Source organism: Bubalus kerabau, chromosome 3 (assembly GCF_029407905.1).
Source record: "Bubalus kerabau isolate K-KA32 ecotype Philippines breed swamp buffalo chromosome 3, PCC_UOA_SB_1v2, whole genome shotgun sequence".
NCBI lineage: Eukaryota > Metazoa > Chordata > Mammalia > Artiodactyla > Bovidae > Bubalus > Bubalus kerabau.
In genome coordinates, this window is record NC_073626.1 from 113,450,212 (window position 1) to 113,466,924 (window position 16,713).

The 16,713-nt window shown below is 38.4% G+C and overlaps 1 protein-coding gene across 1 annotated transcript in view; it reads right to left on the reverse strand.

The window, feature by feature from the left end:
* Positions 1-16,713, reverse strand: part of THSD7B (thrombospondin type 1 domain containing 7B) — a 1,243,680-nt gene that overhangs the window by 122,533 nt on the left and 1,104,434 nt on the right. Inside the window, exons 18-19 of the mRNA XM_055572703.1 lie at positions 16,540-16,673; positions 10,037-10,187 (exon numbers count right to left, since the gene is read on the reverse strand). Of these exons, the coding sequence (XP_055428678.1) occupies positions 10,037-10,187; positions 16,540-16,673 (285 nt within the window). The remainder of the gene's footprint in view (positions 1-10,036; positions 10,188-16,539; positions 16,674-16,713) is intronic.

The window sequence follows — 16,713 nt, forward strand, 5'->3', positions numbered from 1 at the left end:
AGAGATTGAGAGCAGTGGAAACCTTATTTTGTACTTTAAATAGGTAATAGTGATAGTCAAAGAAATTGTACTGTATAAAAAGTGATAACAAACATATTAAACTTTAAAAACTGAAGCAGCTCAAAGGCTGCTTTTATAGGACTGTCATTTGCTGCTAACCTGCGTGAAATGAGACACCTATTTTTGTAGGACCTAATTTGATTGAGGAAATAAGAATAGTTCTGAGTTTTATGAAAGCTCACTGCTCACAGGGGTAAAATACTCCACAAGTCCCTGAGTGATGAGTTATTGGCTTCTGACAAGAGCCAATATCAGTGTAACAGAGGCGACCAGAATTTGCAATCAGAACACAGAAAACTATCGTCTTTCTCCTCTGGCTTTTAGTTCTGAGCCAAAGAAAAGCACCAGACAGCTTGAGGGTTGTGACCATTAGACACGTCCTCCAGAGACAAATACAGGTTGTCATGTGCATGTTGCAGACTGTAAGGAGAGGTTGATGAAGCATTTGGAGATGAAGACGAGTCATAAATATTGGGGTAAATTGCTTCCCTGGAAACATAACTTTCAGAGGCAATGCTAAGGTGCTAAACATGCTGAGTCATCAGTAACTGAATGTAGCTGTTGACAGTCCTTACCAAAAATAACACATGAGCACCATGGGGGGCGGGGGGAGGGGAAGGTATTTTTCTTAACCTCAAACGCTTAACTTTGGAGCACTTATCAGAAAACCAGCATGCATTTCTCTTTCTCTTTTAAAGCAGTGTCTTCTGTCTTCACCTGCAGGGTTAATGGTGGTCTTTATGTGCCTACATATATCTGCACTGATTTCACTAGTGTATGGCACATATATAAAGAACTGGAGAGAAAAGTAAAGTATAGGAAAAATATGTATTTTGGAAGTGCACTAAGACTATGAAAGAATCTAGATTTGATGACACTTAAGCCCTCAAGGGATGGGAATACCAGACCACCTGACCTGCCTCTTGAGAAAGCTATATGTAAGTCAGGAAGCAACAGTTAGAACTGGACATGGAACAACAGACTGGTTCCAAATAGGAAAAGGAGTACGTCAAGGCTGTATATTGTCACCCTGCTTATTTAACTTATATGCAGAGTTCATCATGAGAAACGCTGGGCTGGAGGAAGCACAAGCTGGAATCAAGATTGCCGGGAGAAATATCAATAACCTCAGATATGCAGATGACACCACCCTTATGGCAGAAAGTGAAGAGGAACTCAAAAGCCTCTTGATGAAAGTGAAAGTGGAGAGTGAAAAAGTTGGCTTAAGGCTCAACATTCAGAAAACGAAGATCATGGCATCTGGTCCCATCACTTCATGGGAAATAGATGGGGAAACAGTGGAAACAGTGTCAGACTTTATTTTTGATTTTATATTCTAAAATCACTGCAGATGGTGACTGCAGCCATGAAATTAAAAGATGCTTACTCCTTGGAAGAAAAGTTATGACCAACCTAGATAGCATATTGAAAAGCAGAGACATTACTTTGCCAACAAAGGTCCATCTAGTCAAGGCTATGATTTTTCCAGTGGTCATGTATGGATGTTGGACTGTGAAGAAAGCTGAGTACCAAAGAATTGATGCTTTTGAACTGTGGTGTTGGAGAAGACTCTTGAGAGTCCCTTGGACTGCAAGGAGATCCAACCAGTCCATTCTGAAGGAGATCAGCCCTAGGTGTTCTTTGGAAGGAATGATGCTAAAGCTGAAACTCCAGTCCTTTGGCCACCTCATGCGAAGAGTTGACTCATTGGAAAAGACTCTGATGCTGGGAGGGATTGGGGGCAGGAGGAGAAGGGGACGACAGAGGATGAGATGGCTGGATGGCGTCACCAACTCGATGGACGTAAATTTGAGTGAACTCCAGGAGATGGTGATGGACAGGGAAGCCTGGTGAGCTGCAATTCATGGGGTCGCAAAGAGTCAGACACGACTGAGCGACTGAACTGAACTGATCTGAACTGAAGCCCTCCATAGTTTCTTTGCAAAATTTCCCTTTGTGCTTTTTCTCCACAGGTTGTTCTGGTGATAATGCCAAGATTTGAGTCACTGTTTGATCATGAGGTTGCATTCAGACCACAGTTTAATGAGTCTCCAATTCTCACAGTATGAAAGGATGCCCAGTGATGGTACTAGCCTGCCTTTGATGCATTCAGCTGGGAGTGAACTAATTAAAGTTCAAATGGGTTTGCTAAAACTTGAGTCATCATTCTGGGGAGAGTTTCTGAAGGCTTGCTTCTGTAAAGTTTATAGCAGTTTGGAAATTAATCTCCAAGACCCTCCTTGTTTTTTTCTTATCTATATAATTGTTTAAGAAATGTCTTTGTCAAGCCTTCAGGGACACTCATAAATAGAAAATCTTTATTACTCATTGGAAATTTCCTATAAGGGTTGGCATTGTAAATAAACAGAACTGTGTAGTCCTTCAGATGTGTCAGGGATGGAGCAGTTTCTGAATTCAGAAATTTGTAAACCTCTCCTGGAGATTTTATGAATATTCATCAGCATAATTTTGAAGTATGAAGACTAAGGATAAAAACTAGAAAAAATATTAGGTAGATAAGAGAGGAATATTGTGCCATAAACAACAAATTATTATATATATAAAATATAAATATGTATATATACATAGATGCATATATATGCATATGTGTTTTTATACACACATATCTTTAAAGAGTGAACAGGATTTCAAAAAATTTTACATGTATAATTCTACAAGATTTCTTTCACATTAAAGTATTCTACAGAAGTAAGCACAATGGAATCAAAAAATAAATTACATATATATATTGATTAGTGTGTATGTGTGTGTGTGTATCTTATGGGAACAAGAAAAAATGAGAAATGAAAATAAATTAAACGCAGTTTTCCATTTTCTTCAAATTCTGTCTTGAATTGTGTTTATTTTTGCTTGATCCATTTTTGATCCCCAATTTTTCCCAGGACAGTTAAAATGGCCCCATTACAAATTTTAATGCCTCCATCTTATGTCCTCTTTGTTATACTTGGCACACAATTCAGTTCTTAACAGACCATGCTGTGTGACAGGAACTAACAAAGTGTTGTAGGTCAATTATATTTCAAAAACAAACTCATAGCAAAAGAGATTAGATTTGTGACTACCAGAAGCAGGGGTGCGGAGAGGAGGAACTGCAGGAAGGCAATCAAAAGGTACAAACTTCCAGTTAAAAGAGAAATAAGTACTAGGGGTATGATGTACAACATGATACGTGTAATTAACACTGCTATGTGTTATATATGAATGTTGCTAAGAGAGTAAATCCTAAGAGTTCTCATCAGAAGATGAAACTTTTTTCTATTTATTTAATCTTGTATCTATATGAGTTGATGGAGGTTCACTAATTTTTTTTGCAATAATTCATAATGTGTGTCATTATGTCAAATTACATATTAATTTGCATTTAATTAAAAAGTCAAAGTATGAAGCTGTACACCTTAAACTACTCAGTGCTGTATGTCCATTATATTTCAATAAACATAGAAGTAAATTTTTTAAGGCCATTTCCCCTCAAAATAAATAAGTAGGATTATGAAAAAAATGTAATTAAAATGAGATTGACAAAGAACATGATTTGAAGATGACTAAGAGCAATGACATAACAATGTCATAATGACATAACAATGACTAAGAGCCTTGTGACTTAAAGCATGTCCCTAGAATGGCAGAACCAGTATTACCTGGAAAGTTATTAGACATGGAAACTCATGGGAAACACCCCAGACAGACTGACTTAATTTCAGGACTGGACAGAGGAGCTGGGTAAAAATCATTGACCCAGAGGTTAGGAAGTATATTTTAAATTATTTTATATAGTGCCTACCATCTTATTAGTGAACACTGTGTGAACTAATAAGCAGACTGCTAGTAGTTACTGAATCCTTTGCTACACCTAAACAGTATGTATTTACAAAAGATACTGAGACCTGTAAACTCCTCGATGCACTGACAGTCTGGATATATGCATTTGGCCTCAGAATATAAGACAAATACAGGGATTCAAGAAACAGTTTTAATATTAGTTAACTGGTTTTCCTAAGTTTCTTTAATTAACTGCCAAATTGATTTACTTAACTATGTTTTAAAATATTAAGCTTATTTCACATTAAATAACTTTCTTATAACTAAATCAAAATATAAATTTCAGATTTTGTGGATATATAAGATAAAAGTGTATGTGTCTCAAAAATATTCTGGCTTAAAAATTATTTTCTGTTTGTATGTTTATGTATTTGTCTTTAAAGAACTGACCTGTGGGAAAAAAAAGAATAAGAAAAAAAATAACAGTGAATTGGTTTCATTAACATATGTCACACTGCAGACTGTCAAAGGAGAACTTGGCAAATAATGGCCAATATTTAGAATCAGCACACAGTACACGGAACAATTTACAGTAATTGTTTCCGTTTTGCTCAGAAAATGTTCATTGAAGTGCTCGTTAAACTTCAGGCACACAGATTCAGCTCACTAACTTTGTATAATCATGATGATGATCACCATTGAGCACCACTTAAAGTACCCATGATGTTGGGACATTATGCTAAGATGCTGCAATTTATTAAAATGATGCAACATATTTGAAGATAGGGACAATAATCAGGCACAAGCCCTGATTACCTTTCTTTTCCATTTTAATGTCTTTATTTACACTGGAGAGCAGTGTGCATCTGAGAAAGAATGAGGCCATTGTGGTTGGATAGACCTGAGTGACCATGGGTAAGTGTTCTGACATCACAGCAAAGTGCAGTGTCAGTTACATACGGTGGGCTCAGTGACAGTATTGTTGTTGTCAGAGATATTATTATTAATACGTAACTTAGAAGGAATATAAACACTTGAAGAAACAACTCCCTCACTTCATGCTGACAGGCGAGTAAATGTCTGTGTCATCTTCTAGACACATGAAAGGAGGTTAAACTCTCTTCTCCAGCTCCAGTTTCTAAACACTCCAAAAATAGAGTGCTTATGTTTAGAGAAGCAAACCTTAAAGAAAATTGCCTCCAAGAAACTTGAAGAAGGAAACACAGAATGCCAGGCCATCATAACATGCTCCTGAGACAAGCATTTCAGCTCAGTCAGTGGTAAGATACACTGACTTAAAGGGGCAATGTTTTCATGGCCAAGTTATCATAGCTTAATGGCGTTTTCTGTGAGCAAACTAGAAGGAAAAAAAAAAAGAGAGGGAGATAGTTATTGTTGTTGTTCAGTCATTCAGTCACATCCTGCTCTTTGAGATCCCATGGATTGCAGCCTGCCAGGCTTCCCTGTCCTTCACCATCTATAGGAGCTTGCTCAAACTCATGTCCATTGAGTCAGTGATGCCATCCAACCATCTTGTCCTCTGTTGTCCCCTTCTCCTCCTGCCTTCAATATTTCCCAGCATCAGGGTCTTTTCTAATGAATTGGCTCTTCACATTAGGTGACCAAAGTATTGGAGTTTCAGCTTCAGCATCAATCCTTCCAAAGAATATTCAAAGTTATTTCCTTTAGGATTGACATGATTGATCTCCTTTCAGTCTAAGGGACTCTTAAGAGTCTTCTACTGCACCACAGTTCAGAAGGATCAATTCTTTGGCGGTGAGCCTTCTTTATGGTTCCAACTCTCACATCCATACGTGACTACTGGAAAAAACATTGCTTTGAGTAGACAGACCTTTGTCACTGAAGTAATGTCTCTGCTTTTTAATATGCTGTCTAGGTTTGTCATACTTTTCTTCCAAGGAGCAAATGTCTTTTAATTTCATGGCTGCAGTCACCATCTGCAGTGATTTTGGAGCACAAGAAAACAAAGTCTGTCACCATTTCCACTGTTTCCCCATCTATTTGCCATTTAGTGATGAGACTGGATATCATGATCTTAGTTTTTTGAATGTTGAGTTTTAAATCAGCTTTTATGTCTCTTTTACTTTCTTCAAAAGGCTCTTTAGTTCCTCTTCACTTTCTGCCATAAGGGTGGTGTCATCTGCATATCTGAGGTTATTGATAATTCTACCAGCAATCCTGATTCTGACTTGTGCTTTACCCAGCCCAGCATTTTGCATAATGTACTTTGCAGATAAGTTAAATAAGGGAAGGTGACAATATACAGCCTTTACATACTCCTTTTCCAATTTTGAACCAGTCTGTTATTCCATGTCCAGTTCTAACTCTTGCTTATTGTCCTGCATACAGGTTTCTCAGGAGGCAGATCAGGTGGTCTGGTATTCCCATCTCTAAGAATTTTCCAGTTTGTTGTGACCCACACAGTCAAAGACTTTAGTGTAGTCAATGAAACAGAACTAGGTATTTTTCTGGAATTCTCTTGTTTTTTCTATAGTCCAACAGACATTGGAAATTTGATGTCTAGTTCCTCTGCCTTTTCTAAATCCAGATTGAACATCTGAAAGTTCTCAGTTCAGGTACTGTTGAAGCCTAGCTTGGAGAATTTTGGGCATGAAGATGAAGTTGAATGATTCTATGAAGACCTACAAGACCTTCTAGAAATAACACCAAAAAAATGATGTCCTTTTCATCATAGGGGATTGGAATGCAAAAGTAGGAAGGCAAGAGATACCTGGAGTAACAGACAAGTTTGACTTTGGAGTACAAGATGAAATAGGACAAAGGTCAATGGAAATTTGCCAAGAGAATGCACCGGTCATAGCAAACATCCTCTTCCAAGGACACAAGAAACAACTCTACACAGGGACATCACCGGATGGTCAATACCGAAATCAGATTGGTTATATTCTTTGCAGATGTAGATAGAGAAGCTCTATACAGTCAGCAAAACAAGACCAGGAACTGACTGTGGCTCAGATCATGAACTCCTTATTGCAAACTTCAGAGGAAGATATTAACCTCTACAATTAAACTTTTTCAGGTTGGTAATTCTTCTGCAAGTTGATTAATAAAGAATATATGCGGCCACACTTTCTAAAATGTGAATTTATGTCCTCAGTCATGGAATAATCATACAGATAGCTCAAGTAACTAGCTTTGTTCTTAAAACAACTGTTGCATCTTAAAGAAACAAGTGTTGAGTCTAAATCCACCTTAATTCTTCTAAGATAAGTGAGCTGAGAATGTGAGATCAAAGGCACTGGCTCCAGCAGATGACTCATGAACTGCTCCATCACTTCTGAAATGTGAAACCTTATGCAAGTTACTTTAAGAGCCTTGCTGAGAATCAGTTCCTTCAGCTATACAATGGGACTGATAACAGTACGTACTTAAGTAGGATTATTGCAAAGGCTAAAAGGAAGCATTCTTACTCATGCCTTGCACAAAATAAGTGTTCATGGAATGTTAATTTTTATTATATTCAAGTTACATACAAAATATATGACTTAGTGGGACATTCCATTCCTACAAGTTACCCTTTATTGGTGCCTCTTTAACTTAACATTGTATGAACCTATCCCCAAAGAACAAAGGGATTTCCTACGACTCAGCAGGTAAAGAAATCGCTAGCAATAAAGGAAACACAGGAGATATGGGTTCAATCCCTGGGTTAGGAAGATCTCCTGGAGGAGGAACTGGGAAGCCACTCCAGTATTCTCACCTGAAAAATCCCAATGAGCAGAGGAGTCTGGCAAGCTAAAGTCCATGGGTTGCAAAGAGTTGGATACAACTAAGCGACTAAACACAAAAGAACAGGGACAAAGTCTTTCATGAAAAGAATTACAGAAACATCAAAGATAAAATTGCCATAATTAATAAGGAATCAATAGTCAAAAACTGAAAATATAGGATATTAACTGATTATAAAATATTTTCCAGGCAAAACATTATTTGACATAAATTGCACCAAAGTTTTTTAGTTCAGTTTCCCAAGGCAATAGAAACAAAACCAAAAATAAACAATTGGGACCTAATGAAACCTAAAAGTTTTTGAGTAGTGAAGGATACCATAAACAAAATGAAAAGACAACCCATGAAATGGTAGAAAATATTTGCAAATTATGTGACTGACAAGGGCTTAATTTCCAAAATATACAAGCAGTTCATATAATTCAAAAACAAAGAAACAAACAACCCAATCAAAAAATGGCAGAAGAGATATTTCTCCAAAGAAGACATACAGGTGGCTAACAAGCATATGAAAAGATGCTCAACGTCGATAATTATTACAGAAATGTGAATCAAACTGCAATGAGGTACCACCTCACACCAGTCAGAATGGCCATTACTAAAAACTCTACAAGTAACAAGTGCTGGAGAGGGTGTGGAGAAAACACAACCATCTTACACTGTGGGAATGTAAGTTGGTGCAGCCACTATGGAAACAAGAATGGAGGTTTCTCAAAAAAACCAAACATACAGTTGCCATAAGCTAAGCTAAGCTAAGTCACTTCAGTTGTGTCCGACTCTGTGCGACCCCATAGACGGCAGCCCACCAGGCTCCCCCATCCCTGGGATTCTCCAGGCAATAACACTGGAGTGGGTTGCCATTTCCCTCTCCAATGCATGAAAGTGAAAAGTGAAAGTGAAGTCGCTCAGTCGTGTCCGACCCTCAGCGACCCTATGGACTGCAGCCTTCCAGGCTCCTCTGTCCATAGGATTTTCCAGGCAGGAGTACTGGAGTGGGGTGCCATTGTGATCTAGCAATCTTACTCCTGAGCATATATCCAGGAAAAAAAAACTATAATTCAAAAAGATGCATGCATCCCTATGTTCACAGCAGCACTATTTACAGTAGCCAAGGCATGGAAACAACATAAATGTACATAGACAGATGAATGGACAAAGAAAATGTGGTACATATATACAATGGAATATTACTCAGCCATCAAAAAGAGTGAAAGAATGCCACTTGCCTCAACACAGATGGACCTAGAGATTATCATACCAAATGAAGTAAGTTAGAAAGACAAATACCATATGATATTCCTTATATGTGGGATCTAAAATACAATACTAATCAACATATCTATGAAAGATAAACAGACTCAGATATAGAGAAGAGACCTGTGGTTGTCACGGCGGGGAGGGGAGGGAAAGAATGCGAGTTTGCGATTAGGAAAGGCAAACTGTTAAATATAGGATGCATAAGCAACAAGGTCCTACTGCATAGCACAGGAAGCTATATTCAATACCCTGTGGTAAGCCATAATGGAAAAGAATATAGAAAAGATACATGCATGCATAACTGAGTCACTCCGCTGTACAGAAGAAATCAATGCAGCATTCTAAATCAACTATACTTCAATAAAATTAAAAACGTATTTTCCATTTTCATACAAAGATTTTCTACAATCTTTTCACAAATCAGTATCACCACTGAAATCAAAATGTCCTAATTATTTCCTTCCCAATATTTGGAGTTATATAATATGCTCCTTATCCTCATTTTCTCTTTTAGCTTTTTAAGTAGAAACGTAAGTCTAAAATATCCAACTTTATCTTCTGAGAATATTAAATTGAACTGTGCTACTTAAAGAATATTTATTTTGCCATACTCCTGTTACACTTCCAATTTTTTTTTTTTTTGGAAAAAAAAAGAGGGAAAAGGCAAATGCTTTAGACTTTCAAAAAAGGACTTTCTGTCAGGTTTGGAAGAAGAAGAACATGGAGAAAGAACACATTATCTTTGGGAAAACAGCACGAGGCAAAACAGATCATCACTCATCACTAACAGAATCTAAATAACACAATGAGGTACTAAGACATACTGATTCTGCCAGGGAAAAATGGAGCAGAACCAACAGATTATAATGAGGATGATTTTGGTACCAAAGAAGCCCCTTTAGCAGTGGGCATACATTTGAATCCTAGTGTGACTGTTTTAGGTTCCTTTTCCTTGTTCGTACTCCCAGGATAAAGGCCTTAAAGAAGCACTGGCATTTTAAATTGTTCTGTCTTACTTGCTGAATTCTTTTTTTTTTTCTTTCTTAGGCAAAATTATTTTCCCACGTTACAAGAAGGATACTTTGGAGAGCTGCACTGTGAAAACACAGAGAACAAAAGTGATGGCAGTCCTGGAGGATTAGAACAGTGACAAGGGGAGAGAGATTACCTGTGGGCATTTGCTCCAATGTCCCCACTCAGACATGACACATTCGTTGGGACACAGAAGAGAGCAGGACTGGGTTTCTGGGGGAATCTCATCCTGGTTGCACAGGCTGTTATCCACAACTCCCCCTTCACCATCAGCAGCATTCATGCATCTATAATGCAAGATCATAAGATAGCTTGAACACTTAAAACAGTGAGAAGTAAATTTAAAATAGTTATGATATATCCTAATTACTTACCCCTCAAAGATAATTAAACATAAAATAAGACTGATAGAGAAACCAGAGCAAAAAACAAACAAACAAACAAAAAACCTTTCAGTCAGTCAGGCTTTGAGTAAGTGAGTGAAAGTTGCTCAGTCGTGTCCAACTCTTTGTGATCCCGTGGACTACACAGTCCATGGAATTCTCCAGGCCAGAATACTGGAGTGGGTAGCTTTTCCCTTCTCCAGGGGATCTTCCCAACCCAGGGATAGAACCCAGGTCTCCCGCATTGCAGGTGGATTCTTTACCAGCTGAGCCACAAGGGAAGCCCAACCAGGCTTTATTGAGTGGTAACTCAGGGCAGAGCAATTTATTCAGCAGAGCCGGAAAAGACTAGAGACAATACTCATCTTTGAAGAACTCTCAATCTAAAGAGAACTATCTACAATATATTTACTTAGGTCTTTTCATTGTAACAAATCTTGAACGTTCTCCTCTGAATAAATCCATCACTTTGTAATAACTAGACCTTGCATTGTTCCTATGACTCTCTCAGACTTTTCCTGGACTTCTAGCTCAGAGCATCTAAAGTTCCCTAGTTTTTGTTCAATATATTTAAGGTCATGGCAAAGTACTGAAAAAACATTTGAACATATTTGTCTTTTAGGTATTTTCTGCATTTCAGTAAGGAGTTTTCATTATAAATCAAAGGGCAACACGCGAGCATTTCCTGCAGCAGTTGAGCATGTGCTACTGATGCACGTATTATTGTTGCTCTGAGATAAATGCTGATGAGGATGGGATAAATAATCATGCTGCTGATTTAATCAAATTAAAACCAAAGAGTTATACTGCTATATACCTGCCAGAATGGCTTATATCAAAAACATGGAAAATAGTGAGGGTTGGCAAGAATATGGAGCAACTGTTAACTCTTCTCACTCTGCTGGTTGGAGCATAAACTCTTTGGCAAACTAATTGGTGGTATGTCTATTAACACTAAACATATAAACACAATGTAACCCATCCACTTCTATCTATATACAGAAGAAAAATGTGGATCCCCCCCCCCCGCAAAGAAACAAACAAACAAACAAACAAAAAACTGCCTGGAAATGTTTATGGCACCACTATTTGTAATTAGCCAAAGTAGAATTAATAGTAGTATATCTACAATAGCTATTCAGCCACAGTAAAATGGACAAATATATTGTGATAAACTCATTGAATGAAATGCTATTAAGTAATAAGAATTCATTACTATTGTTGCACAAAAAAGCATGAATGGAGCTCACAACCTCAATGTTGAACAAAAGAAGCTGGACACAAAAAGAGTACAGAAAAGAGTGCAGACTGTACAGTTCCCTTCACAGACACTTAATAGGCAATACTCATCTATGGTGTCAGAAGACAGAATAGCAGTTACCCCTGTGGGAATGGTTATTGACCGATAGGGGCTTACGTAGTCCTGGTAAAACTCTGTGTCTTGGCCTCTGGGTTGGTTACACAGATGAGTTCATATTGTGTAAATTCATGGAGCTGTACCCTATGCTGTGGCCATTTCTCTCCATTTATATTATATCCCAACTCAAAGTTAATATTTAAATTATTTTCTCAAAAATATTTGATAAAGACTTGCTGTATATAAGCCTCTTTTGTTTGGTGTTGGAATACAAAGTGATTTGTTAATAATGCTTTATTTATTAAATATTTTGAGGGGCTTACTTTGTACCATGCCTTTACTTGGGTGCTAAGGTACAGAACTGAAAGAAAAAAAAAAAAAAGGACAAGATTCCTTCTTCCAATGACAATGATCAAAGTAAAGGTGAAAATGACAATGATGATAAGATAAATGGTGCCATTTGCTGATCTGCTACTTTCAGATACAAAGCCACAGCCAAGGAATAAGCAACTTAAGAGGGCTGTGCTGGAGAGCTTTAGCTGGAAAAGCTTTTAGCTTTTACAAATCATGCTATACTGGAATGAATTATCCTATGCATTAGGAGTTTCTTTTATATAATTTTTTTTTATTAAGGAAAACTGCACCAAAGTCTATGACCTGGTACAAAATAAACTTTATGAGGTGCTAAGTAATAAAAAAAAAAAAAAAAAGATACTGTATAAAGCAGGTTAACAGAAAATGGTAAACAGAGAGGAGATGTAAGTCATGTCTTCTAATGTAGGGAGGCAAGGTACAGAGTCATCTATAGACTTTAATTTCTCCTGTGGTAATAGTCAATACTGGAAGGAGGAACCACTAAATGGCTTTAATGCCTTTCCCTGGGCAAACTTAAAAGCTGAAAATTGCTTTCCTTCTTGCCTGTACACTATTTAGCTGATATTCCTTTATGATTTCACTTAAAAAAGAAGAGGTAATACTTCTGGTCAATGGTGTCCAGTTGGACATATGCATTAGTCTTTGTCTGCTCCCAATATGCCACAAAAACAATAGCAAAGGAATTTAATAAAAAAAAAAAAAAAAAAAAAAAAAAAACAGGGGAGAAGGAAAGGCATTATCTTGCAAGGACAAAAAACACGGGAAAGGACAAAGGCAACGAAGGGAAATAGATGGGCTAGTGGTGTCTTGGCACACAAAGAAAACTGATCACTAAGCCTTCAAAAGAAAACAAAGAAAGTATTTCCATTTACACATCAGAATACTTGAAAAATTCAGGAATCTGTGGCACCAAGTACCTTTGGAAATGTGAAAGAAGGTGAGGCAGAAAAACTGGAGGATTTATTGTGTTTATGTCTAAGAAGTACCTAAGTTCTGAGATGCCCTTTCCCAATACACAGAGCTAGGTGATGACCCCAACCCTGCCCCTGCTGGTAACTAAAGGTTTAGTATCTGTATAGGGTCACAAAACAGGTCTTTGAGTTGGAGAACACATGGCCCAACTAAGGATGGGAACATCATACTGATAACAAGGTTTAAGGAAAGTTAACATAGTGAACAAAATGATCACTACCTTCATGACTTAAACTGCACATTTATTATTTTACAATTTTGTAGTATAGAAATCCAACATGGAACTCACTAGACTAACATCAGCAGTCTGGCAAAGCTACATTCCTTCCTGGAGGCTCTAGGGCAGAATCGTCTCCTAACCTCTTTCATAGTCTAGAAGCCACTCACGTTCCTTGGGGCCATGGCCCCTTTCTCTCTCCTCAAAGCCTTGTACCTCTCTGTGTCTTACTTTTTTCCTTTCCCATCCCCTCATCCATTTTTAAGGATACTTGTGAATAAATTGTTCCCATCCAGAGGATCCAGGACAATCTTCCCTAATCACATCTGCAAAGACCCTTTTCCTATTTAATGTAACATATTCACAAATTTCAAGGGTTAGAATGTGAATATTTTGGGGAGCTATCATTCTGTTTACCACATTAGCCTTCTTTCATTTTGTTTCCAAAATATAGGTTTCTAGGATTATCTATTTAACATGTGGTTTAAGAAGAGAGTCTTCCAGTGATTCTGACAAGCACAAAACTAAAGACTTACATAGACTGAAACTGAAGTTGTTCTCAAATGAAAATGCTGTTGCAATTACATATCCTGCATCAATGTCCTTGCCATATCTCTCCCTTTGGTCATCATTTTCATTTCTACTCAAAGTCATTACAAAACTGCTTTAAAGCATGGCTATATCCACTATCCCCACATCCTTCTCCTCCCTTATTACCTCTTGGACTTACTTTAATCACACTTTTATCATCATTCCAGACAAAACTGATATCATCAATAGATTCCCCTTTGCCAAACTCAATGAAAATGAAAGTGAAAGTTAAGTCGCTCAGTACTGTCCGACTCTCTGCGACCCCATGAACCTACCAGGCTCCTCCGTCCTTGGGATTTTGCAGGCAAGAGTACTGGAGTAGATTGCTATTTCCTTCTCCAGGGGATCTTTCCAACCCTGGGACTGAACCCAGGTCTCCCACATTGCGGGCAGACACTTTACCGTCGAAGCCACCAGGGAAGCCCCAAACTCAATAGTCAATTATTGTTTTAGTAAACTTCTCAGAATCATTAAAACCACTGATTACATTTTCTTTTTTGAAAATCCCTCCTTTTGCCATTTTTGGGTTGAAGGTTAGGATTCCAAATACAGCCACATTCTCAGGTATTGCAGGTTAGTACTTCAATACATAGATTTTTTTGGGGGGGGAGGGGACACAGTTCAACCCACAACACATGATATTTGGTAGCTGTCCTGTTTTTATTATACCAGGCTTCATCCATTTGAGTTGAGAGGTATGGCTTAAAGGCCCTCTTGTTCAAGTGTGTTTTTCCTCAATCAACCTGCCACAATTCTGCCGGTAGCAATTTATTCTCTTAAAGCTTTCCTCTCTCTCGTGGGACTTTGCTTTAATACTGCTAAGAGGCCAGGCTGGGATGAGAGTGAGTGATGCCACAGCTCATTTACACGTATTACCTGATAAGCTAGGCTAGTCAGTCATTTCTCAAAGCCATGAGAAAATAGGACACAGGAGACAGACTTTGAAGAAAAAGAGGTAGAAGCCCAAGTCTGTGACAGCCTGAGCTTTCCCCAGGGGAAAAGGCAGTGAAAATGGGAAAGAAAGACAATATGTTTACAAGCCGTTTGCCCGGGCTGGTGATGAGGAGCACCTCTGCAATTTTGCCAGGGGCTGTTTCTTTCAATGTGTCTACCAGTGACTTTGTGACAATGGGGCCAGGTCTCAGAAATGGTGGATATATCCTGAATCACTGAATAAACGAAGTTCACTGGTGTTGAATTACACCAACGCATAGAAGTTGGATGTGCCCTGGCAACTGACTTCAATCTCAAAGATAACTCATTAGGGAGATACCCGATTCGGCCATAGTGTGTCAGTTTGAAATGAAGCTTCCTAAATATAGCAGAATGACATACTACGCTCATGCAACGGAAAAGATGACTACGCTATTGTTGATTTCTTCTTGAGCTTACATACTAAATCATTGCTTACGATTAATACTTTGGCTTATGATTCTTCTTCAACATTCATTGCTATTTTCCTCAGTTGATAATAAAATTATCCTCTTTCTTCCCAAATCATTTCTAAATAGACCTTTTTTTTTTTTCTTCTTTGGCTGCACAAACCAGCTTGTGGGGTCTTAGTCCCCTGATCAAGGATTAAGACTGTGCCCTTGGCAGTGAAAGTGCTGAATCCTAACCACTGCACCACTGGTTCAGTGCGTTCAGTCACTCAGTCATGTCTGACTCTTTGCGACCCCATGTAGTGCAGCATGCCAGGTTTCCCGGTTCATCACCAACTCCTGGAGCTTGCTGAAACTCACGTCCATCGAGTCGCTGATGCCATCCAACCATCTCATCCTCTGTCTACCCCTTCTCTTCCTGCCTTCAGTCTTTCCCAGCATCAGGGACTTTTCCAATGAGTTGGCACTTCACAGCAGGTCAAGATATGGAGTTTCAGCTTCAGCATCAGTCCTTCCAATGAATATTCAGGACCGATTTCCTTTAGGATTGACTGATTTGATCTCCTTGCTGTCCAAGGGATTCTCAAGAGTCTTCTCCAACCCACAGTTCAAAAGCATCAATTCTTCTGTGGTCAGCTTTCTTTATAGTCCAGCTCTCACATCCATACATGACTACTGGAAAAACCATAGCTTTGACTAGATAGATGGACCTTTGTTGGAAAGGTAATGTCTCTGCTTTTTAATATGCTATCTAGGTTGGTCACAGGTTATTCTCATATTGCATTCTGAAGTCTAATTTGGGGGGTTTACATTGACTTTTTCAAGGTATTGACATCCAAAATTAAGATAATGTCCATCAGTTATACTAACCATAGAGCAAAAGAGTGATCTGGCATCATAGTCTAAATCATCTAATTTGTCAGCAGTGATGGCCATACATCATTGGAGGGATGTGATGGTTTTCCATGCAGTTGGTTTTTGCACTGAAGTCATTTGCAGGAAATGTTCAGGATTGTGGCTGCCATGCAGATAGAATCCCACAATATACATGGCAACTCAAGGGTCCTATGTATTCAGGAATACTTAAAGATGAGCTGGGACTTCCCTGATGGTCCAGTGGCTAGGACTCCATGCTCCCAATGCAGGGGGCCTGGATTCCGTCCTTGGTTAGGGAAATAGATCCCTCATGCTACAGCAAAGACTTGGTGCAGCTAAATAAATACATAATTTTTTTTAAGATGGACAAAAGCCAGAAGATACGGTTTGAGAATCAGAGTGTACTTGGATCAGCAACACTGTTGTTTTCATAAAAATATGTAAGTTCCACTGTCACATTTCCCAAATGTCTCCATGGCCACACACCTGATTTTCCTAGATTGCGTTCCTCCTCCACAGCGCAGGGACCTCAGTTCATTGTGGATTTTGCATGGAGACCAGTGCTCTACAACCCAGGAATACTGATTGCACTCACTGTAACATGGGACTGCCTCATGCACCTGTCAAGAACAGGAAAGGAGAAGAAAATTATGTGGAACT